Source organism: Crocuta crocuta, unplaced genomic scaffold, assembly GCF_008692635.1.
Source record: "Crocuta crocuta isolate KB4526 unplaced genomic scaffold, BGI_CrCroc_1.0 scaffold26, whole genome shotgun sequence".
Taxonomy (NCBI): Eukaryota; Metazoa; Chordata; class Mammalia; order Carnivora; family Hyaenidae; genus Crocuta; species Crocuta crocuta.
This window is the reverse complement of record NW_027532249.1, coordinates 12,799,714-12,818,421: the sequence shown is the minus strand read 5'-3', so window position 1 is coordinate 12,818,421 and position 18,708 is coordinate 12,799,714. Positions and strand designations below refer to the sequence as shown.

At 41.5% G+C, this 18,708-nt stretch overlaps 1 protein-coding gene across 1 annotated transcript in view; it reads right to left on the bottom strand.

Moving 5' to 3' along the window:
* GREB1L (GREB1 like retinoic acid receptor coactivator) overlaps positions 1-18,708 on the bottom strand; it is a 282,191-nt gene that overhangs the window by 3,376 nt on the left and 260,107 nt on the right. The window contains exons 25-35 of the mRNA XM_077778190.1: positions 18,669-18,708; positions 18,487-18,589; positions 16,510-16,665; positions 16,089-16,228; positions 13,506-13,667; positions 13,148-13,352; positions 6,648-6,813; positions 5,491-5,718; positions 4,217-4,358; positions 3,222-3,422; positions 913-1,051 (exon numbers count right to left, since the gene is read on the bottom strand). The exon at positions 18,669-18,708 is cut by the window's right edge and continues 535 nt beyond it. Coding sequence (XP_077634316.1) covers positions 913-1,051; positions 3,222-3,422; positions 4,217-4,358; positions 5,491-5,718; positions 6,648-6,813; positions 13,148-13,352; positions 13,506-13,667; positions 16,089-16,228; positions 16,510-16,665; positions 18,487-18,589; positions 18,669-18,708 — 1,682 coding nt within the window. The remainder of the gene's footprint in view (positions 1-912; positions 1,052-3,221; positions 3,423-4,216; positions 4,359-5,490; positions 5,719-6,647; positions 6,814-13,147; positions 13,353-13,505; positions 13,668-16,088; positions 16,229-16,509; positions 16,666-18,486; positions 18,590-18,668) is intronic.

Genomic DNA, 18,708 nt, shown 5'->3' with positions numbered 1-18,708 from the left:
TTATCGATTCATCTATAGAGGGATACTTTGGTAACTTAGATATTTTGACTATTGTAAATAATGCTGCAGTAAACATAGAGGTGCATCTATCTTTTCAAATTAAGGTTTTCTGTTTTCTTTAAATACCCAGTAGTGGGATACTGGATCATATGATTAATTCTATTTTTTTTTAATGTTTATTTTTGCGAGAGAGATTGACAGAGTGTTAGCCGGGGAAGGACAGAGAGAGAGAGAGAGAGAGGACACAAAATCTGAAGCAGGTTCTAGACTGCGAGTTGTTAGCACAGAGCGAGGCTAGAACTCACAAATTGCGAGATCATAACCTGAGCTAAAGTCGATGCTTAACCGACTGAGCCACCCAGGCTCCCTGGTTAATTCTATTTTTAATTTTTGAGGAACCTCTGTACTGTTTTCTACAGTGGCCTGTGCACAGTATTCTGAATCATACTTTGTTCACAGACTTCAGAGGTCATCTTGTCAAGATTATTCATGATACATAGTCTGTAGTTTGTTCTTGGGCAGATCTCTTTCTGTAGTGCATACCTGTTGAAGCAACTTTAGCTTCTATTCCAGTCACAGCTCATTAACCCGAGTTTTATTAAAATGAAATTGAGAAGCATTATTTCTCTTTTTACATTGCATCATTCTTTTCTAAGAATTAACCGTGGTAAAAATACATTTAAATGTGGTCACACTTCTGGCCATATATCTGTATTCTGTCCTGGTATGATAGACCAGGACCTGATTTCACCTGTGCCCCAGCTACGAAAATCATGGCCCTGGTTTAAAAGCAAGGTATTCAGTTTACTGGCAAAAATGATTATTAAAGTGCTTCTTTATATTTTCCACCTGCCTGTTTTGTCCAGGGAGAACAATGGCATTCACAAACAAAAGACACTAAATTTGGTTTACCTTTTAGAAACTTAAATTTCTTCAGAAGATCAGCACCTACAAAAGAGTCACAGAGGTACAAGAGAAGTCCACTGAAAAACACCCCTTCACAGTTGACATTGCTGGAGTGGGGTCTGGAGCTGATGTAGCATATGGCCACCTGGAATCATCAAGCAGACAGCACGGGCATTTCAAAAAGTAGGCAAAACATCTGTACCTTAGCTGAATGAGTCAGTACCTTCCTATTTAGCTATTTCAGGGTAAAGTAAAGGACATAAGTTTTTTTAATTGAAATTTAAATAAGTTGGTTATTTAAACTCTGCATCTCTTTTTAGTGTGCCAAGTTTTAACTTACGAGACAATCAGTAGTAAGAAATGAACAGGCCTCTCCACCTAAACATCTTTGTAAAATGAAAAGTTGCCTTCCACAAAAAGGCACACTTAGAAGGATGAAATGTTTAGATTTTTTAATTCTCATCGATAAGGTAATCAGCTTTTCATTTAAATACACTTAAATTTTCAGACAGAAGCTTCAAGCAGTGCATAATTTTAAATACTTAGTTTTATATGGCTTTCATGTAGGGAAGATAGCTTTACAAAAATTACAGGGAAGTAACATAGTTGGGAGACCCTGAGAATAGGGGCATCACTTTATGTCTGCACCTGACTGCTGGGATCCACATACTGGTTCCTCTGCTTGGTAGCTGGGGAACACTGAGCAGCCTCCTTCATTTTACTGTACTTTGGTTTCCCTGTCTGGCTAAATAACAGTAGTACCTGTTTCCTAGGACTGCTTCGTGAAATAAATACTTGTAAGCCCCTTAGTAGGTATTCAGTGTTAGCTGCTGTTAGTAGTAGCAGTGATGTCTAACATCTCGAGCTCTGGATCCTAGGGTGGAGGAGTCTGGAGACCTGGGTTAGGCACATGACTTACAGACACCATAAAAGGCACTATTACAGTTGATGGTTTTTAAGGTATCTTCTGTCTCTCAAATTCTACAATTTATGGTGTAGATTACATTTTCATTTTTTTTTTTAATTTTTTTTTAATGTTTTATTTCTAGGAGAGAGAGAGAGAGAGACAGTGTGAGCAGGGGAGGGTCAGAGAGAGAGGGAGTCACAGACTGAAACAGGCTCCAGGCTCTGAGCTGGCAGTCAGCACAGAGCCCGACGCGGGGCTCGAACCCACGAACCGCGAGATCATGACCTGAGCGAAAGTCGGACGCTTAACCGACTAAGCCACCCGGGCGCCCCTACATTTTCATTCTTTTGAAATTTCAGTAAAATGTTTATACTGCTTGATTTTAAAGTCAGTTTCCAGAATTGAATACAGTTGGATTTCAGTCTGAAGATATTGTGTATGTCAATATTCAGAAAAAAGCCTAAAAGGAAATACAGTACACCAAAATGTTACTGTTTCCATTTCAGGTGATTCTTTTTCTTTATACCTTTTAGATTCTTTAAAAAAAAAATTTTTTTTATGTCTTTATTTTGAGAGACAGAGTGAGTGGGGGGAAGGGCAGAGAGAGGGGGAGACAACAGAATCAGAAGCAGGCTCCAGGCTCTGAGCTGTCAGCACAGAGCCTGTCATGGGGCTGAACCCATGGACTTATGAGGTCATGACCTGAGCTGAAGTCGGATGCTTAACTGACTGAGCCACTCAGGCGCCTCTATACCTTTTAAATTCTTCACAATTTATTACTGGATATTATGTTCGGGAACAGAATTAAATATTTTAAAAATATTACTGATAATTGTAGGGGAAAGCTTTGTGGCAGAAGCGCTTTAAGTCTTGAAGGCCATCAGTGGTCAAAGGTGTGCAAGTGGCAAATTTTTAAAAAAACTAACACTGATGGGGAATTTGAGACAAGAGAAAGAATACAAAATAAGGAAACAATGTCAAAGAAATCCTGGAATGAAAAGTGGTGAAGTGACAGCTACAAAGGTCTCCTGTGATACCCTAAATTGTCCAGTAGTCACTGAGCCTCTCTTGCCTAAAACAGTGGCTGAGACACTGTGTCTTGTGGAGAAACATCATCATGTGATTATAATATGATTGATTACATTTTAGGACAGCAAGCAGCTGCAGGCTTGTTGGAACTGACCTCTGAGCTAAGCGTGGCATATTCATTGGCTCACTGAGGAGAGCAGAAGTAGGGATGGGGAGGGACAGCTGCCATCACATCTTGTGTGAGCCTTTGCAGTATGAGTATGTCACAGGCTCCTTTTTTTTTTTTTCTGTCTCCATTTAAGCTTTCAAATGGGAGCTAAAATGGGAAAGAAATGGATGGAAATGGGTAAAAGCACTGTAGAAGCCCTCTTCCCTTTACCTCTGGTCCAATGTTAAGGTAGCAATCAATGGCCAACACAGGACTCTTGAAGTTGTGGATGGCTTTGGGGAAGAGTTTGTAGGAAGCGTGCTGAAGGAACTTCTCCAGGAGAAACTGCGCAGGGGCTGCCAGTAGTGTGTGTTCACTGTCAGGAGCACAGACATACTGAAGGGGCAAGATGGGTGCTAAGCTCTCTGACACCTGAAATCAGAGCCAAGATTAATATGGGAAATATGTCTGTCACTGGATGAAACAGGCAAGGAAAAACAGCATTGCATACTAACGGCCCCCAAATAGTAGTAGCACAGTGACAAATACTAGGCTCAGAGGTTAGTCTGTCACTCTTGGGTTCTGGACAACTTTTTCCCCCTTGGGAATAGGTCGGGTCTCACTTAACACACGGCAAGGGCAGGAGAAAATGGAAACGTAAGCTTCTTTGACAGTTACTGCTTTTAGCAACATTGTGAGGACCAACAGGAAGCCTTTCACAGTGCTGCTGGGCATGGATGGGTTAAGTCCCATCCCACCAAATGCAAAAATAAAAGCAAATAGGTTTCTAAGCTTCACGTTATAAAGATTAGGTACCAGTAAATCTCTTAAACAGAAAAGGGTAGGTCCACGGAATTCACCCTCAATAGATGTTGATTGGTCTTATTTAAAAAAAAAAAATCTGGCAAAGGATCAGACAGGCATCTTAATTTACATTCCTCTTATATATCAAAGAATGTAAAAATGTTAATTTTGCCAGTTTTTAAAGGTAGATGTTAAGTTTGAAACAAGATTTGATGGAATTGTTAAGCGTTAAATCTAAAGAAAGGTAAATCTGTTGAATTTTCAAATCTTTTATTTTGCTTTAGATGAATCCTCAGTAAGGTGGACTGTATATTTGGTATTAAGAACTGACTCCCTTGTGCTAGCTCACTTTCCAGTCAAGTGGCAAGTACTTAATGCCAGTACCTAATAACATAACAGTAGAATCAAGCTTGCAAACTTACCATGATCTTTGGTTTAATGATAAAGTCCCTTTGCCCTCCAACCTGAACATGTTTCTTCATGAGACTGAAGTTATTAAAGCGACAGATGAGCAGGCCACTACTGTTTGTTCTCAGGTTAAAGTCAACATCTTCACAGAAATACCTAAATCATAATCAAAATAATAGGTCTCTGACTACCTGTCACATCCCAGCCACGTTTGCGTTTTGTTTTGAGAGGGAAGGAGAGAGAACAAGAACATTGCAGGTGAGCACTTAAGGGGGCAGAGGGAGAGAGAATCTCAAGCAGGCTCCACGCTCAGTACAGAGCCACGACCTTGGGATCATGACCTGAGCTGAAGTCAAGAGTCAGACACTAAACCTACAGAACCACCCAGGTGCCCCCACATCCCAGCCACATGAATTATATATACACAAAGTCTGTTAGGAGACAGACACAGAATCAACTTTGCTTTCTCATGGAGCTGACCCTCTTAATGCTGCTCATTTCAGGGAGCTCACAGGCCAGAGTTAAAAGAAGGACGACGTGAGAGGACTTTGGCCCCAGACCTTCCACAAGGCCTTAGGTATTCCTGAACTGAATCAGGACTGACTGCACATTTTACATACTCTTGAGGGAGAGAAATGCAGAGGTGCTCCCAGTTTAACAATCCTGGCTGCCAACAGGATGAACCATCATCTGCCAAATTTAAAACACAGACATGAAATAGCTACAGACTATTCTAATAGCTATAGATTGAGGGATGACGTAGAAGGACTTTATCATTCCTGACATTCCTCATTTGGCCATATTGGGTTTTCCAGGATGTGGACATTTCAAGAGGCAAGACCAGGGCTAGTCTGCTCATTCCCACCTGGTGGCATTTCCCTACAGATCTCTGGATCTTAGTAACGTTTACAGGAAGGGATTAACTTCTGAGTTCTGAGGATGGAAGAGTTCACCTTAAATGGGTTAAGGATCCACCCGCACTGATTTGTACTGATGTAATAGTTTTTGTCCCTCTTTTAGTTCTTGTTGAATAATGGGATAGCTAAAATATGTTCTCCAAGTATTTCATGTTGTAATTCTTATTATTTAAGAGTCTGGGTCAGTTTGAAGGATGATGAAGGGTGGGGCTTTGGGGTTTGTGATCCCCTTTCTCTTCTGCCCCCCCATCCCCCCGCCAGCCCATCCATAAAAAGAGATTCTTAGGTTTTCAAAGACAGAGGACAAACACATTATAGGGGTCAGAGTAGGGCAGAAGCAATCAGATGCCAGGACAGGAGGCCTGACTTACCTGTTGAAGTCATACTGCACATTCTGAGTCAAGTCTGTGTTAAGGAGGATGAAGTCATGCACATGGCACCTAGAGAATGGGGCTTTCAGGCTCTGAGAAGTCAGCTTGCTGCTCCATTTCTGTATGCCCAGGATTGCGTAGTGGATGATTTTTGGTGTTGCTTCAATATGCTGCAAGACACTCTTCAAGGACACATTCTTACTGGAAACTCCTGCTTCCATGGGCTGGCTATGAAATGTGAAGTTAGTTTATAGAAGAGGGCAATAAATATTACCGAAGGATCACTTTTGAAGGGCTGACACTACTATACACTATTAATATCTGTAAAGGATATAATTAATTAGCTGGCTTACTTTATGTTAGCCTGGAATGGAAAAGGACGTCAAGCCTAGTTTTCACGCTGCCTGCCACTGCTAACTGAAAAAAGCGGCCTTCTGGGGGTGGGGCTTATTACCACTTTAAGGCAGAGGAAAAAAAACAGCCCAACTCAAAATGAATAATGAATAAGGAGTTACCAAAGAGATGGAGCCAGAGGTTAGAAGCACACAGGTATACTTCCCAGTATTGTAATTCTGGTATAATAAAGGAGTACTGGAGAGTGTCATTGGCTTCATATTCACGGTGGAAACAGATACAGTATATGAGCTGGAAGGAAGGGCCGAGAGGTGGGGATGCTACTGGTATTTAGGGACTATTTACTGCATAGGACTTCTCCAGATTTAGCATCCCCTGGTCCTCATGGAGCCCCTTCATTAGGTGAAGAGCTACTGATTTTCGCCCAGCCCTAATTTTATAGGTGATGGAATTGAGACAAAGATATGAAATAACTTTCCCTTTTCATCCCAAACAGAGCTGGGATTAAAAAGCAGGTGTGATTCAGAAGCTAGTGGGACCTTCTAAATCATAACACCTTTCAAAAGACTTTATGGCAAACCAAAGCCATGATGCAGAAATAGTCCTGAAATTGAATGGCATGGTGAATATCTAAATTAAAAAAAAAAAAAGTGCTAGTGAGAGTTGTCTTCTGGATAATTAATTGTTTTGCTCTGGAAAGCTGCCCCTCTCCCATTTAGTTCCATATATAACAAGCCAAGGAAAGCCTCTCCGTCATAGTGTTAGGCCATTCTCTCCTAGAACTGCTTGGCAAATACTACTACCTGGTCTGATCCTGAACACTGTGAATGTTCCATAGAACACACGAATCATCCATCACAACGATGAAAGGCCAGACACACTGGCGTTTAACTCCCAGTTCTTCCAGGCGGTTTCTCTCCAGTTCCAGATTGTGATAGGACAGCTCCTTAATGAGAAACCTGGCAGCACCTGGAAGGCAACATAGCCACAGTTGTACATCCTTCACTGGACCCAAACCCCACAGACAGCTCACATTCTCTCCATAGGCATGCCTAGTCACATGGTGGCCATGTGGGGTGGGAGGGTCAACCAATTGTTCAGAGCAGTGGTTCTCAAATGAGTGGAAAATAAGAATCACTGAAGGAGTCTCTCTAAAATGCCAATTTCCAGAGCCCATCACCAGAGATTCACTTTAGGTCTGATAAGGAGCCACAAACCAGAGCTGTCTTTGAAGATGCAGATGATTCATGAAGTACACTGAGGTAGCATAAGAATCCAGTTTCCCTGATGGGACAAAGGATACCACACAGAGGAAACACTACTGGTTAGTTCTCTAAAGCCACAATGAGACCTGCTTTGTCTTGGAAGCAGCCACTCACATGTCCTGCATTAGGGAGTAGCCAAGTTTGAAATAACTTGGACTAATGTATCCCCTGGTTTAGGTACCTTTAGGAGATTGACAGCAATGTCTTCTTTGAAGAAGATTCTGAAGACTGGCATCCTTTCCCTAGAGTTTGTTTGTTTGATTTGCAAGAGGCAATATGGTCTAGTAAAAGACTGGAGCCAAGCTGCCTACATTTAAATCCTGATACCACAACTTTCTAGCTGTGGGACAGTGAAAAAGTTAACTCTCCTATGTCTTGGCTTCTCTACCTGTAAGAAGGCAATGGTAATGTCCATATCACAAGATTGTTGTGTGGTGCTCAAGACAGTGCCTAACATGTGGTAAGTACTCAGTAACAGCGATTACTAAGATGCTGTTTCTCAGATCCATCCATGTGGTTGCAAATGGCAAGATTTCATTCTTTTTATGACTGAATAATATTCCACTGTGTATATAAGCCACATCTTCATCTTTTCATCTATTGATGGACACTTAGGCCATAACTGAGCTACTGTAAATAGTGCTAAATGAAATAAGCCAGTCAGAGAAAGACAAATACCATGATTTCACTTACATGTGGAATTTAAGAAACAAATGAAGAAAGGAAGAAAAAAAAAGAGATAAACCGTAACATAGACTCTTAACTATAGAGAACAAGGGAGGTGGGAGGGGGGAAAGGGAGAGAAGGTAAAGGAGATTAAGAGTACACTTATCATGATAAGCACTGAGTAATGTATGGAATTGTTGACTCACTATATTGTACACCTGAAACAAGACCATATGTTAACTACACTGGAATTAGAATTAAAAAATTTTTAAGAAAAGATGACCTATTAGACAAACTTTATTAGACAAATTTTCACACCCGAAAATGAGACAAAATGTAGGTAATGAAATGAAGAGGCTTAAAAAGCTATTAAGCCTATGAAGGAATGAGAAAAATAGTTTTGAGTGGAACAAAGGTATTGCTAGTGATTTAGGAAAATCTACCTTCCAAGAACATGTACGTAATATTTTGTGTTCTCAATGTAGTAAGGACCATATATGAAAAGCCCACAGTTAACACTGTAATGGTAAAAGACTGAAAGCTTTTCCTCTAAGATCAAGAACAAGACAAGGATGCCCACCTTTACCACTTCATTTAATATAGTACTAGAAATCCTAGCCAGAGCAATAGGCCAGAATAAGAAATAAAAGGCACTCAGGTTGGAAAGGAAGAAGTAAAATTGTCTCTTTGTAGGCAACATGACCTTAAATGTAGAAAACCATAAAGATTACACACACACAGAAATAAGTGAATTCAGCAAAGTTGCAGATACAAAACTCAAAAAATCTGTTGTCTCTAAACACAATAATCTAAAAGGGAAATTAAGAAAAAAATTCCACTTACAATGGCATCAAAAAGAATGAAATACTTTGGAATAAATGTTTAACCAAGCACGCAAAAGACTTATACATGAAAAAGCACACAACATTTGTTGAAAGAAAGTAAAGATGACACAAGTAAATGGAAAGACATCTGTGTTCATGGATTGGAAGATGTGATATTGTTGAGATGTCAATATTACCCAAAGTGATCTGCAGATTTAATGCAATCCCTATCAAAATCTTAATGATATCTTTTTGGTGCAGAAAAAAAAATCCTTAAATTCATATGGAATCAGCTGACCTTCAACAGCCAAAACAACTTTGAAAAAAGAAGACTGCAGTTGGCTGATTTCGAAACTAACTACAAAACAACAGTAATTACAACAAAGTGGTAGTGGCATAAAGACAGACATATAGACCAATGGGATAAGAATACAGAGCCCAACACCATGCCCTGTGCTTCTGTTCCAGCCCTAAGGGTCTATGGTCAAATGATTTTTTTAAATGTTTTTTTAAAAACTTATTTCTGAGAGAGAGGGAGAGAGAGAGACAGAGAGACAGAGACAGACAGCATGAGCAAGGGAGGGTCAAAGAGAGAGGGAGACACAGAATCTGAAGCAGCTCCGGGCTCTGAGCTAGCTGTTAGCCAAGAGCCCAAGGTGGGGCTTGAACCCACAATCCATGGGATCATGACCTGAGCCGAAGTCGGACGTTCAACCGATTGAGCCACCTAGGTGCCCCTCAAATGATTTTTGATAAAGGTGCCAAGGCCATTGAATGGAAAAAGGACAGTCTTTTCAACAGCTGGTATTGAAAAAACTGGATATTCACATGCAAAAAATGAAGTTGGATCTTTACCTTACACTACATAAAACTAACATGGATCAAAGATGTAAATAAATGCAGGGGGCACCTGGGTGGCTTAGTCGGTTAAGCGTCCGACTTTCGCTTAGGTCATGATCTCGCGGTTCGCGGGTTCGAGCCCCGTGTCGGGCTCTGTGCTGACTGCCAGCTCGGAGCCTGGAGCCTATTTCAGAGTCTGTGTCTCCCTCTCTCTCTGACCCTCCCCTGCTCATGCAGTCTCTCTCTCTCCTAGAAATAAATAAAAATATATTTAAAAAAAAAAAAGATGTAAATGCAGGAGCTAAAACTATAAAACTCTTAGAAGAAAACTGGCAATCAGCAAAACTAAAATCAGCAACCAATGGAATGGGAGAAGATATTTGCAAGTGACATATCAGATAAAGGGTTAGTACCCAATATCTATGAAAAACTTTATCAAACTCCAATACCCAAAAAACAAATAATCCAGTGAAGAAATGGGCAAAAGACATGAACAGACACTTTTCCAAAGAAGACATCCAGGTGGCTAACAAACACATGAAAAAATGCTCAACATCACTATCAGCAGGGAAATACAAATCAAAACCACAATGAGATACCACCCCATGCCAGTCAGAATGGATAAAATTAACAACTCAGGCAACAATACATATTGGCAAGGATGCAGAGAAAGAGGAACCCTTTTGCACCGCTGGTGGGAATGCAAACTGGTACAGCCACTCTGGAAAACAGTATGGAAGTTTCTCAAAAAATTAAAAATAGAACTACCCTATGACCCAGCAATTGCACTACTAGGTATTTATCCAAGGGATACAGGTGTGCAGTTTTGAAGGGGCACATGCACCCCGATGTTTACAGCAGCATTATCGACAATAGCCAAACTATGGAAAGAGCCCAAATGTCCATCAATGGATGAATGGATCAAGAAGATGTGTGTGCGCGTGTGTGTGTGAATGAAATCTTGCCATGTGCAACAACGTGGATGGAACTAGAGTGTATTATGCTAAGTGAATTAGTCAAAAGACAAATATGACTTCACTCTTATGTGGAGTTTAAGATACAAAACAGATGAACATAAGGGAAGGGAAGCAAAAATAATATAAAGATAGGGAGGGGGACAAAACATAAGAGACTCTTGAAAAAACAAGAAACTCAAATATAGAGAACATACTTGAGGTTTGCTGGAAGGGTTGAGTGGGGGGATGGATTAAATGGGTAAGGGGCTTAAGGAAGACACTTGCTGGGATGAGCACTGAGTATTATACATAGGGGATGAATCACTGGAATCTCCTGAAATCAGTATTGCACTACAGTTAATACTATATGCTAACTAGCTTGGATGTAAATTTTTTAAAAAGTATAAGGAAAAAAATTAAGAAGAAAACAGGCAAAAATAGCTTGCTATTGGATGTAACAATTATTTCTTGGATAGGATACCAAAAGGACAGTCAATAATAGGAAAAAATAAATTAGACTGCATCAAAATTTAAAATTTCTGTGTAAAGGATACAATTAACAGTGAAAAGCAACCCATGAAATGGGAGAAAACATTTAGAAATCATTAGTAGGGGGTTAGTATCCAGAATACATAAAGAACTCCTACAAGTCAACAACAACAAAAAAACTACAAATAGGAAAAGGACTTGAATAGATTGTCTCAAGTAGATATAAAAATGGCCAACAAGCACACAAGATGCTCAACATCATTAATCATTAGGCGAATGCAAGTCAAATCACCGTAAGATACCATCTCCTACCCGTTAGGATAGCTACTATCAAAAAACAAGCAAACAAAAAATCTCCCAAAACTCAAAACAAACAAAACCCAGCAAATAAGTATTGGTGATGATGTGAAGAAACATTTTACACTATTGCTAAGAATGTAAAATGGTATAGCCATTATGGAAAACCATTTGTCAATTCCTCAGAAAATTAAAAATAGAATTACCATATGATCCAGTAATTCCACTTGTGAGTATATAACTCGAAAGAATTGAAATCAGGGTTCTTGGAGAGACATTTGTACATCTATGGTCATAGCAGCATTACTCACAAGAGCCAAAAGGTAGAGAGCAGTTCAAGCGTCTTTATGAACAGAAAATGTGTATACATACAACAGAATATTACTCAGCCTTAAAAGGGAAGGAAATTCTGACACATGCACAACACAGATGACCCTTGAGAACACTGTGCTAAGCTAGACACAAAAGGTTAAATACTGTATGATTAAACTTACGTGAAGTACCTAAAGTAGTCACACAGAGACAGAGAGTAAAATGGTGGTTGCCAGGGAAAGAGGGAGATAAGGAGTTCATCTTCAGTGGTATGGAGTTTCAGTTTTGCAAGATGAAAAGAGTTCTGGAGGTTAGTTGCAAAACAATGTGAATATACTGAACACTACTGGAATGTACACTTAAAAATAAATGGCTAAGATGGTGAATTTTATGTTTTTTTAACAAATAAAAAATAATCTGCATTTATTTCATTTGCATATATGTTAGCTTCTCCTCAAATTACTGCAAAAGTGGCAAAACTGTAACTAAGCTAATTCATCAGATCTGGGATGAGGAAAGTCACCTATAGATTGGTAAGGCATAGAAGGGGGTAATTTGAGGGTCATACTCCTATAAAAAATTTTTAGCTAGTTTGAGGATGGGTGGTTTTGGAGAGGACAAAACCAAAAATATGTAAAGGCCTTAATTCACTTGATATAAAGTGATAAACATGGAAAATAAAATTGTATTCAAAACAAGTTTTTGAAAATATTGTAATCCCATATTTAAGGACACAAAAAGGAATGGAAGGGAGAACAAGAAGAGGAAAGCTCTAAGGAGGAAGGGAGAAGGAAAGTCAGATCAGCAGAGGGAGAAACAGGCTGAAGGGGAAAAGAAGGGAAAATGAGACCCTGCAGAGGAGGAGTGCAGAGTCAGGGAAACTACTCAGGTCTCATCTGTATTCACTCTAGTTCTGGACTGGATGTTCCTACTTCCCTTTAATGTGTCAATTAGCAGCTTTTGAACTTCAGCCCTTCTGAGACTGCAAAGAGTCTGACACCCACAGGAGTTGATTGGGGAAAATGGTGAACAACTACCATGCAAGAAATGAGCAGACACACAGCTCTGAATCCAATTGGAGGTCTCCTGCCCCCCAACAGCTCTGTTCCACACTCAACAAGGAATGCCCCTTTAATAAATCAGACCATTGCTTTTAAACTCCATGGGGGAAAGCAAGCGAGACTCTTCCAGGCACTTTTAAGATGACTGCCATAGGCAGTAATGATACTTCCAATTTCCGGTTGGACAGAACCCCTTAGAACTTGCCATGTGCCTTTAAAAATGATTAACAATGGCTTGGGGACACCTCCAGATCCCTCTAGACCACAGGGAACTAGCTCCCCCTTTCCTCAGACCATCCTTGCTGTTTTGTTTCTGCTACAGTGGGCCCAGACCACACTGGGAAGAATCCCAAACCCGTTCTGGGGCGCTCAATATACCAGTGACTTTTTTAGTCACAAGCCCTCAGAAGTTAAAAACTGCAAAACAGCAGTTGGAGGAAAAAGACAATTTAAATTTAAAGAAGAATCAAAAATCCTTTGGTCATAGGGGCCGGACCCTTTCCAGAAGCTGGGGAACCTTTGAACGTTTCATGTCCAGGCAATGGAGCTCACTTTATCTTTCAGCCCTCTTTGCGTCCCAGGGGGCCCCTTACCCACGCCTGCATTATTGAACATGCCAGGAAGCACCAGCATGATGTGGTTGGGCCAGTACTTGCGGTACAGTGGCATCTCATATTCTTTGACCACCAGAAGATGCAGGTGGCTGATGCCCTCCATGGCGTGAAAAAGGTTTAGAAGTCCATGCTCATGGCGACCACTGGAAGGAGTGAAAATAGGGCTCTTGACTGCATTCAAATTCTGCTGAAAAGGGGGGGAAAAAAGAAAAGAAAAGAACCAGAGACCAAAAAGGGAAGTTAAAACCCTTAGATTTAAGAAGTTTAGAGAACCTGATTTAGCACCTCGGGCCTGTCAATCTGAAAGCAGTGTTGGCATCCAGACACTGTCACCCACCTTGTCTGAAACCAGGGGCAGCCGCATGCTCTCCAGGTGTTTGCCCTGCTTGCTGAAGACAAAATGACTCTCTTTGGATTTGGGAATGATGAAATAGAGCTGTACCTCTTCTCCCAGCATAGAGGAAGAGAATGTGAATGCATGAAGGGTGGAGTCAGACATCTAGATTTGTAAAGAAAGAAGGAAGGGGATGTAAGCTCATGGTTTGCAAAATTCTAGTCCACTTGTTAATGTTTTTAAGAGAGATGAACTAACCTGAACTCATACATACACTCATACACCAGACTTGGCTGTCCCTGAAACGTTGAAAGAGTTGGAAAGGCAAACATTTCATCTTTCAGTAGCTGCCACTGACGTGAGAGCCAAGCCTCTGGCCCCTACACAGCCTTTCTGTGGGTGAAGTTTCTGTTGCTTGACACTGTCTTTTGCATTCCTCATGTTCTTAGAACCACTACTGCTCAGTCTTATGCATTAAATATTAAATATTCCTGCTCTCTAAACATTTTTTTAAATGTTTTATTTTTATTTATTTCTGAGAGAGAGAGAGATAGTGTGAGCAGGGGAGGGTCAGAGAGAGAGGGAGACACAGCATCCGAAGCAGGCTCCACACTCTTAGCTAGCTGTCAGCACAGAGCCCGATGAGGGGCTCGAACCCACAACTGTGAGATCATGACCTGAGACAAAGTTGGACGCTTAACCAACTGAGCCACTCAGGTGCCCCTCTAAACATTTTCAAAGGTGCCCAGTTATAGGGGGAGAATCACTTCCATCTATGTGCATCAGGCTAAATGAATATCATTTTTCTAAGTAAAATATTAGGGCCAACATCATTAAAATGACTCTGTGGTCCCATCCTTCCTGGCTACAGTGGAACCTGAAGAAGTTTCAACAGTCATTTAGCCTAGGACTCTGGCTTCCAGAAGAGACCATCTGGCTCACTGAAGCCAAATATAAATCTAACTTATTTTTAAAATTGCCAGAAAGTTGGGATGCCTGGCTGGCTCAGTCGGTAGAGCATGTGACTCTCGATTGTAGGACCAGGAGTTCAAGCTCCACGTTGGGGATAGAGCTTACTTTTTAAAAAAAAAAAAAAAAAAAAAAAAAGAGTATTATAAAGTTCACATGCTTTCTCAGTAACCCAGCTCAGTGAATAATTACATAATTTATGTGCTTTGCAATGCAGACAGTATTTGGCTTATTGAAAGGATAGCATCAATTTTCAGCAGCTACTGGAGTCCAGTTAGATTTCCTAAGATTTTTAACCTAAATATTATATTTCCTAGGAAAATAGTATATAATTCTTCCCTCAAATTCTGGTTCATTCTGCTTCACAAGCATTGTAGTATACTAGTTAGTGAGTACTATAATCACAGAAACTAACGATATGAACAGAGGATTTTTAATAAGTTATCTAAAAGCTTATGATTTGTAGACCAGGGATTGAATCTTCTATATGCTGTAAAGTATCATGAGTGGTTGACAAACTAGCCCACCAAAAGTTTTCAGTTAACACCAAGAAAACAAATGGGACACGAAAGGTAACTTGTGCTCCAAGAGCAGAATGACCAGTCCAGTTTTTCAGTATATCATTTCTAGCCCCTGTGGGAAAAGGGTGAAGACCTGGTCCTCAAGAGAAGTTTGGGTGAAGTCCAATCAGCATGTCCTAAAGGAAGAGTTGTTCTAGGTATTCAGAGCTAAGTCATAAAAATCAAGAAGCTAAAGTGGGAGAAAGCAATCGAGAACTCCCTCACGCAAAGCCCTGGACTACTGTCACTTGCTCTGTGACAGTAGTCACACCTTGTGTGTTTATAGATGCTCTGGCCAAAAAGAAGCAAAGATAATGGGGTACTGGCTCACCTTCTGTGTTCCTCTCACTTCTCTCTAAATAAAAGATAAAATATTGACCCCTCTGTATGCCTTGTGATCAAAACCACCCCACACTAGAATAGGAATATGACTCAGCCAGTACAAATCAGCAGACCTATTCACAGCTCGAAGGGCACACCCCACACATGTTAGAGGTAAGGGCACACCTGAGTGGCTGAGTCTTTTACGTGTCTGACTTTGGCTCAGGTTGAACGGTCAAGATCTCATGGGTTCATGATTTTGAGCCCCACGTTGGGCTCTGTACTGATAGTGAGGAGCCTGCTTAGGATTCTCTCTGCCCTGTCCACTACCCCCTCTCAAAATAAATAAACTTAAAAAAACATTTTAAAAAAGAGCACCACTCTTTGTCAACAACCCAAAGGGAGGTGAAAAGACCCTTTCACCAAATATACTATAATATCCAGCTTTTCGGGATCACAAATAACATCTCAGGTAACCTAAACATGACACATGTAAGCATTTTGATGAAGTGACTTCAGACACTAAAACTCAAGTTTCTTTCTCTCCCACCTCCCACCCATAATCTCAATAAACCCAAAGTAATTTTAATTAATGGCTTCACACATTTTGCTCACAGATGAGTGGCTCCATCTCATAAATCAAGTACTCTCTGTCTACAGCCTGTAACTAGGAGACATATTTTTCATTCCGTGCACACAAACCCATGCTAGGTAACAGGCAAAGACAGGGTCACACCTGGGAGGCAGAGGTACAGTCCATGTACTGGTGACATTGCTCACAGTGGTGGAAGGTGTTGTAGGCTGCATATTTGGTCAGCATCATGGACACGGTTCCTCGCTTCCTGGGCTCCTCAACTTTGGAATCCTTTAGTGCTTCTGTGTATAAAGTGGCAAGAAAACATGGCCATGGTGTGCATGAAGCCCCTACTCCTTTGAAGAAAGTCCCCCACTCCCTGCAGGGCTCTTCCAAGGAGCCTATAATTTATGCCCTGAAAGTCAGGTATGAAAAGTAAAAGGTGATACACATGTGTGCAAGAGGAAATCAGAGAGAATTACTTTAAGTTGTGCTCAAAGATTAAACTGCCCCAGGCTTCCTGCCCTGATTTGGGTGCTCTTGACCCTTCAGAGGAGGTGCGCCTGGCTCTGCTTGCACTGACCTTGTTTGACCCCTGCCAGCTTCTCAGTATATACCAGGCTCATCAAACTGTACTTGGGATCATGCACGCTGACGTCAAAGGGCATTTTACTGAAGCTCTCGATGTCAGGCCAGGGCTCTCCCTCTGACTGGCTGACTCCACTGCTTTCACCATGGTCTAGGATGAGAAGAAAGAAAGTATGCAGAGGAGGCTGGCTGACTTGCCTCCCAGCTTCCCTCCCAGGTGTCAGAAATGAGAGGTTTAATGAAACATGAACTCCAGTTGGGAGGAGAAAGGCCCTTCTGAAAGATGACCTGTCATATTCCAGGGCAGAGGCGCCCAGAATTATCCCTTCAGGTCCATGCTGGGAGGGATGCATGCCCTCACTGGCTCTAGCATTCCCCTCTACGCATCTGGTCCACAAACTCCCACATTATGAGATCAACTGGTCTCCCACCCCAGCCTCCCAAATTGCCTTTAACACTTATTTAATTTTGGGTGATCTAAATTCTCCCTTACAGTTTTAGTTATGGGGTTTTAAGACACTGACAGCCTAAGAGATTTTAAGGATGCACTGAGCAAGATTCCCAGTGTCTGCTGCATATGAGAATCACCTGGGGAAGTTTGTAAAAAGAAATCCCATGCTTAGGTCACCACCCCCACAATCTCCTTTAGTACCTAGACACCCATCATGGCGTTTAAAACTGCTTAGGTGGCTCCAATATGTGGTCAAGTTTGACAGCTAGTAACCCTAGGTTTGAATCCATACTGCCCCTTACTACTTCACACTTGCAGGCACTGCCCTTGGGATCCCAGGTTATTGCAAGAATTCCAGATGGTGCGTTTAAAGTGCTCAGGCAGTGAAGGATGCCTGGGTGGCTAGGTTGGTTAAGCATCTGACTTTGGCTCCGGTGATGATCTCATGATCCATGGGTTGGAGCTCCAGATCGAGCTCTGTGCACATCTCACTTCAGATCCTCTGTCCCCTTCTTTCTCTGCCCCTCCCCTGCTCATATTCTCTCCCTCTCTCTCAAAAATAAACATTAAAAAAATTTTTTTTAAACATTAAAAAACGTTTTTTTTAAAGTAAGTGCTCAGACAGTGGCAGGCACATGGTGAGTGTCCAATAGAGGATATTTATTGTTATTATTAATAAAATTTGTAAGATCAAAAAGTTTAAGGCTACTTTCAAAGGAAGAAAAAAGAAAATTGTTTTTAATGTTTATGTTTTTTAAATGTTTATTTTTGAGACAGAGAGAGACAGAGAGCAAGCAGGGGAGGGTCCGAGAGAGAGGGAGACACAGAGTCTGAAACAGGCACCAGGCTCCGAGCTGTCAGCACAGAACCCAACAAAGGGCTGAAACCCACAAATCATGAGCTGTCCTAATGCTGGGTGATTCCCATTCGTGTTCACTTTCTGGCCCTGCTGATCGGGCTACCGTGGAACCCTCCCACAGGTGACAGCTCTGGGGGAAGGGTTGGGAAGGAGGATACAGGAGGAGAGAGGCAGAAGATGGTCTTTGAAAACCAGTCCCCTGCAACCCTGTCAAGCACTAGCTCCTGCATCTTACTGCAAATGTGAACGGGTTTGGTTATTGCTCCAGGTTTCTGTTCTGCATGAAGTTTTAATTTTACTATAGTAATCCATATACTTTAGCTCACAGCCCTCAGTTAAAATAGAAGATACTTTTGGGGGCTCCCGGGTGGCTCAGTTAAGCGTGGGACAGGATTTCAGCTCACGTCATGATCTTACAGTAGGTGAGTTCCAGCCCTACATGAGGCTCTGCACTAACAGCATGGAGCCTGCTTGGGATTCTCTCTCTGCACCTCCCCTGTTCTCTCTTGCTCTCATTTTCAAGATAAATAAATAAATAAAAACTTAAAAAAAGATACTTTCTGACTAACTAGCAAAGGTCTAGTATCCAGAATATCAAAACCCTGTGTCGGTGTCTTCTACCTGGGCCCATACCCCCCACACTGCTGGGATTTGGAACTCACGCGTGTTGATCTCCCCTTCATCGTACACATCCACCTCCAGGAGCCTGATGAGCATGCGGAAGAGGATCCTAAGGAACTGCAAATAGGAGCCGGTCTTTCCCACCTGGAAGAAGTATTTTTAATTGGGGAGGGGAGAGGGGAAGTGAGGGAAGGAGGAGAGAGAGGAGATTTCACACCTGGGCTCTTGGATGTTTCCTGCCCGTGAGAAGCCTGAGTGAGGGC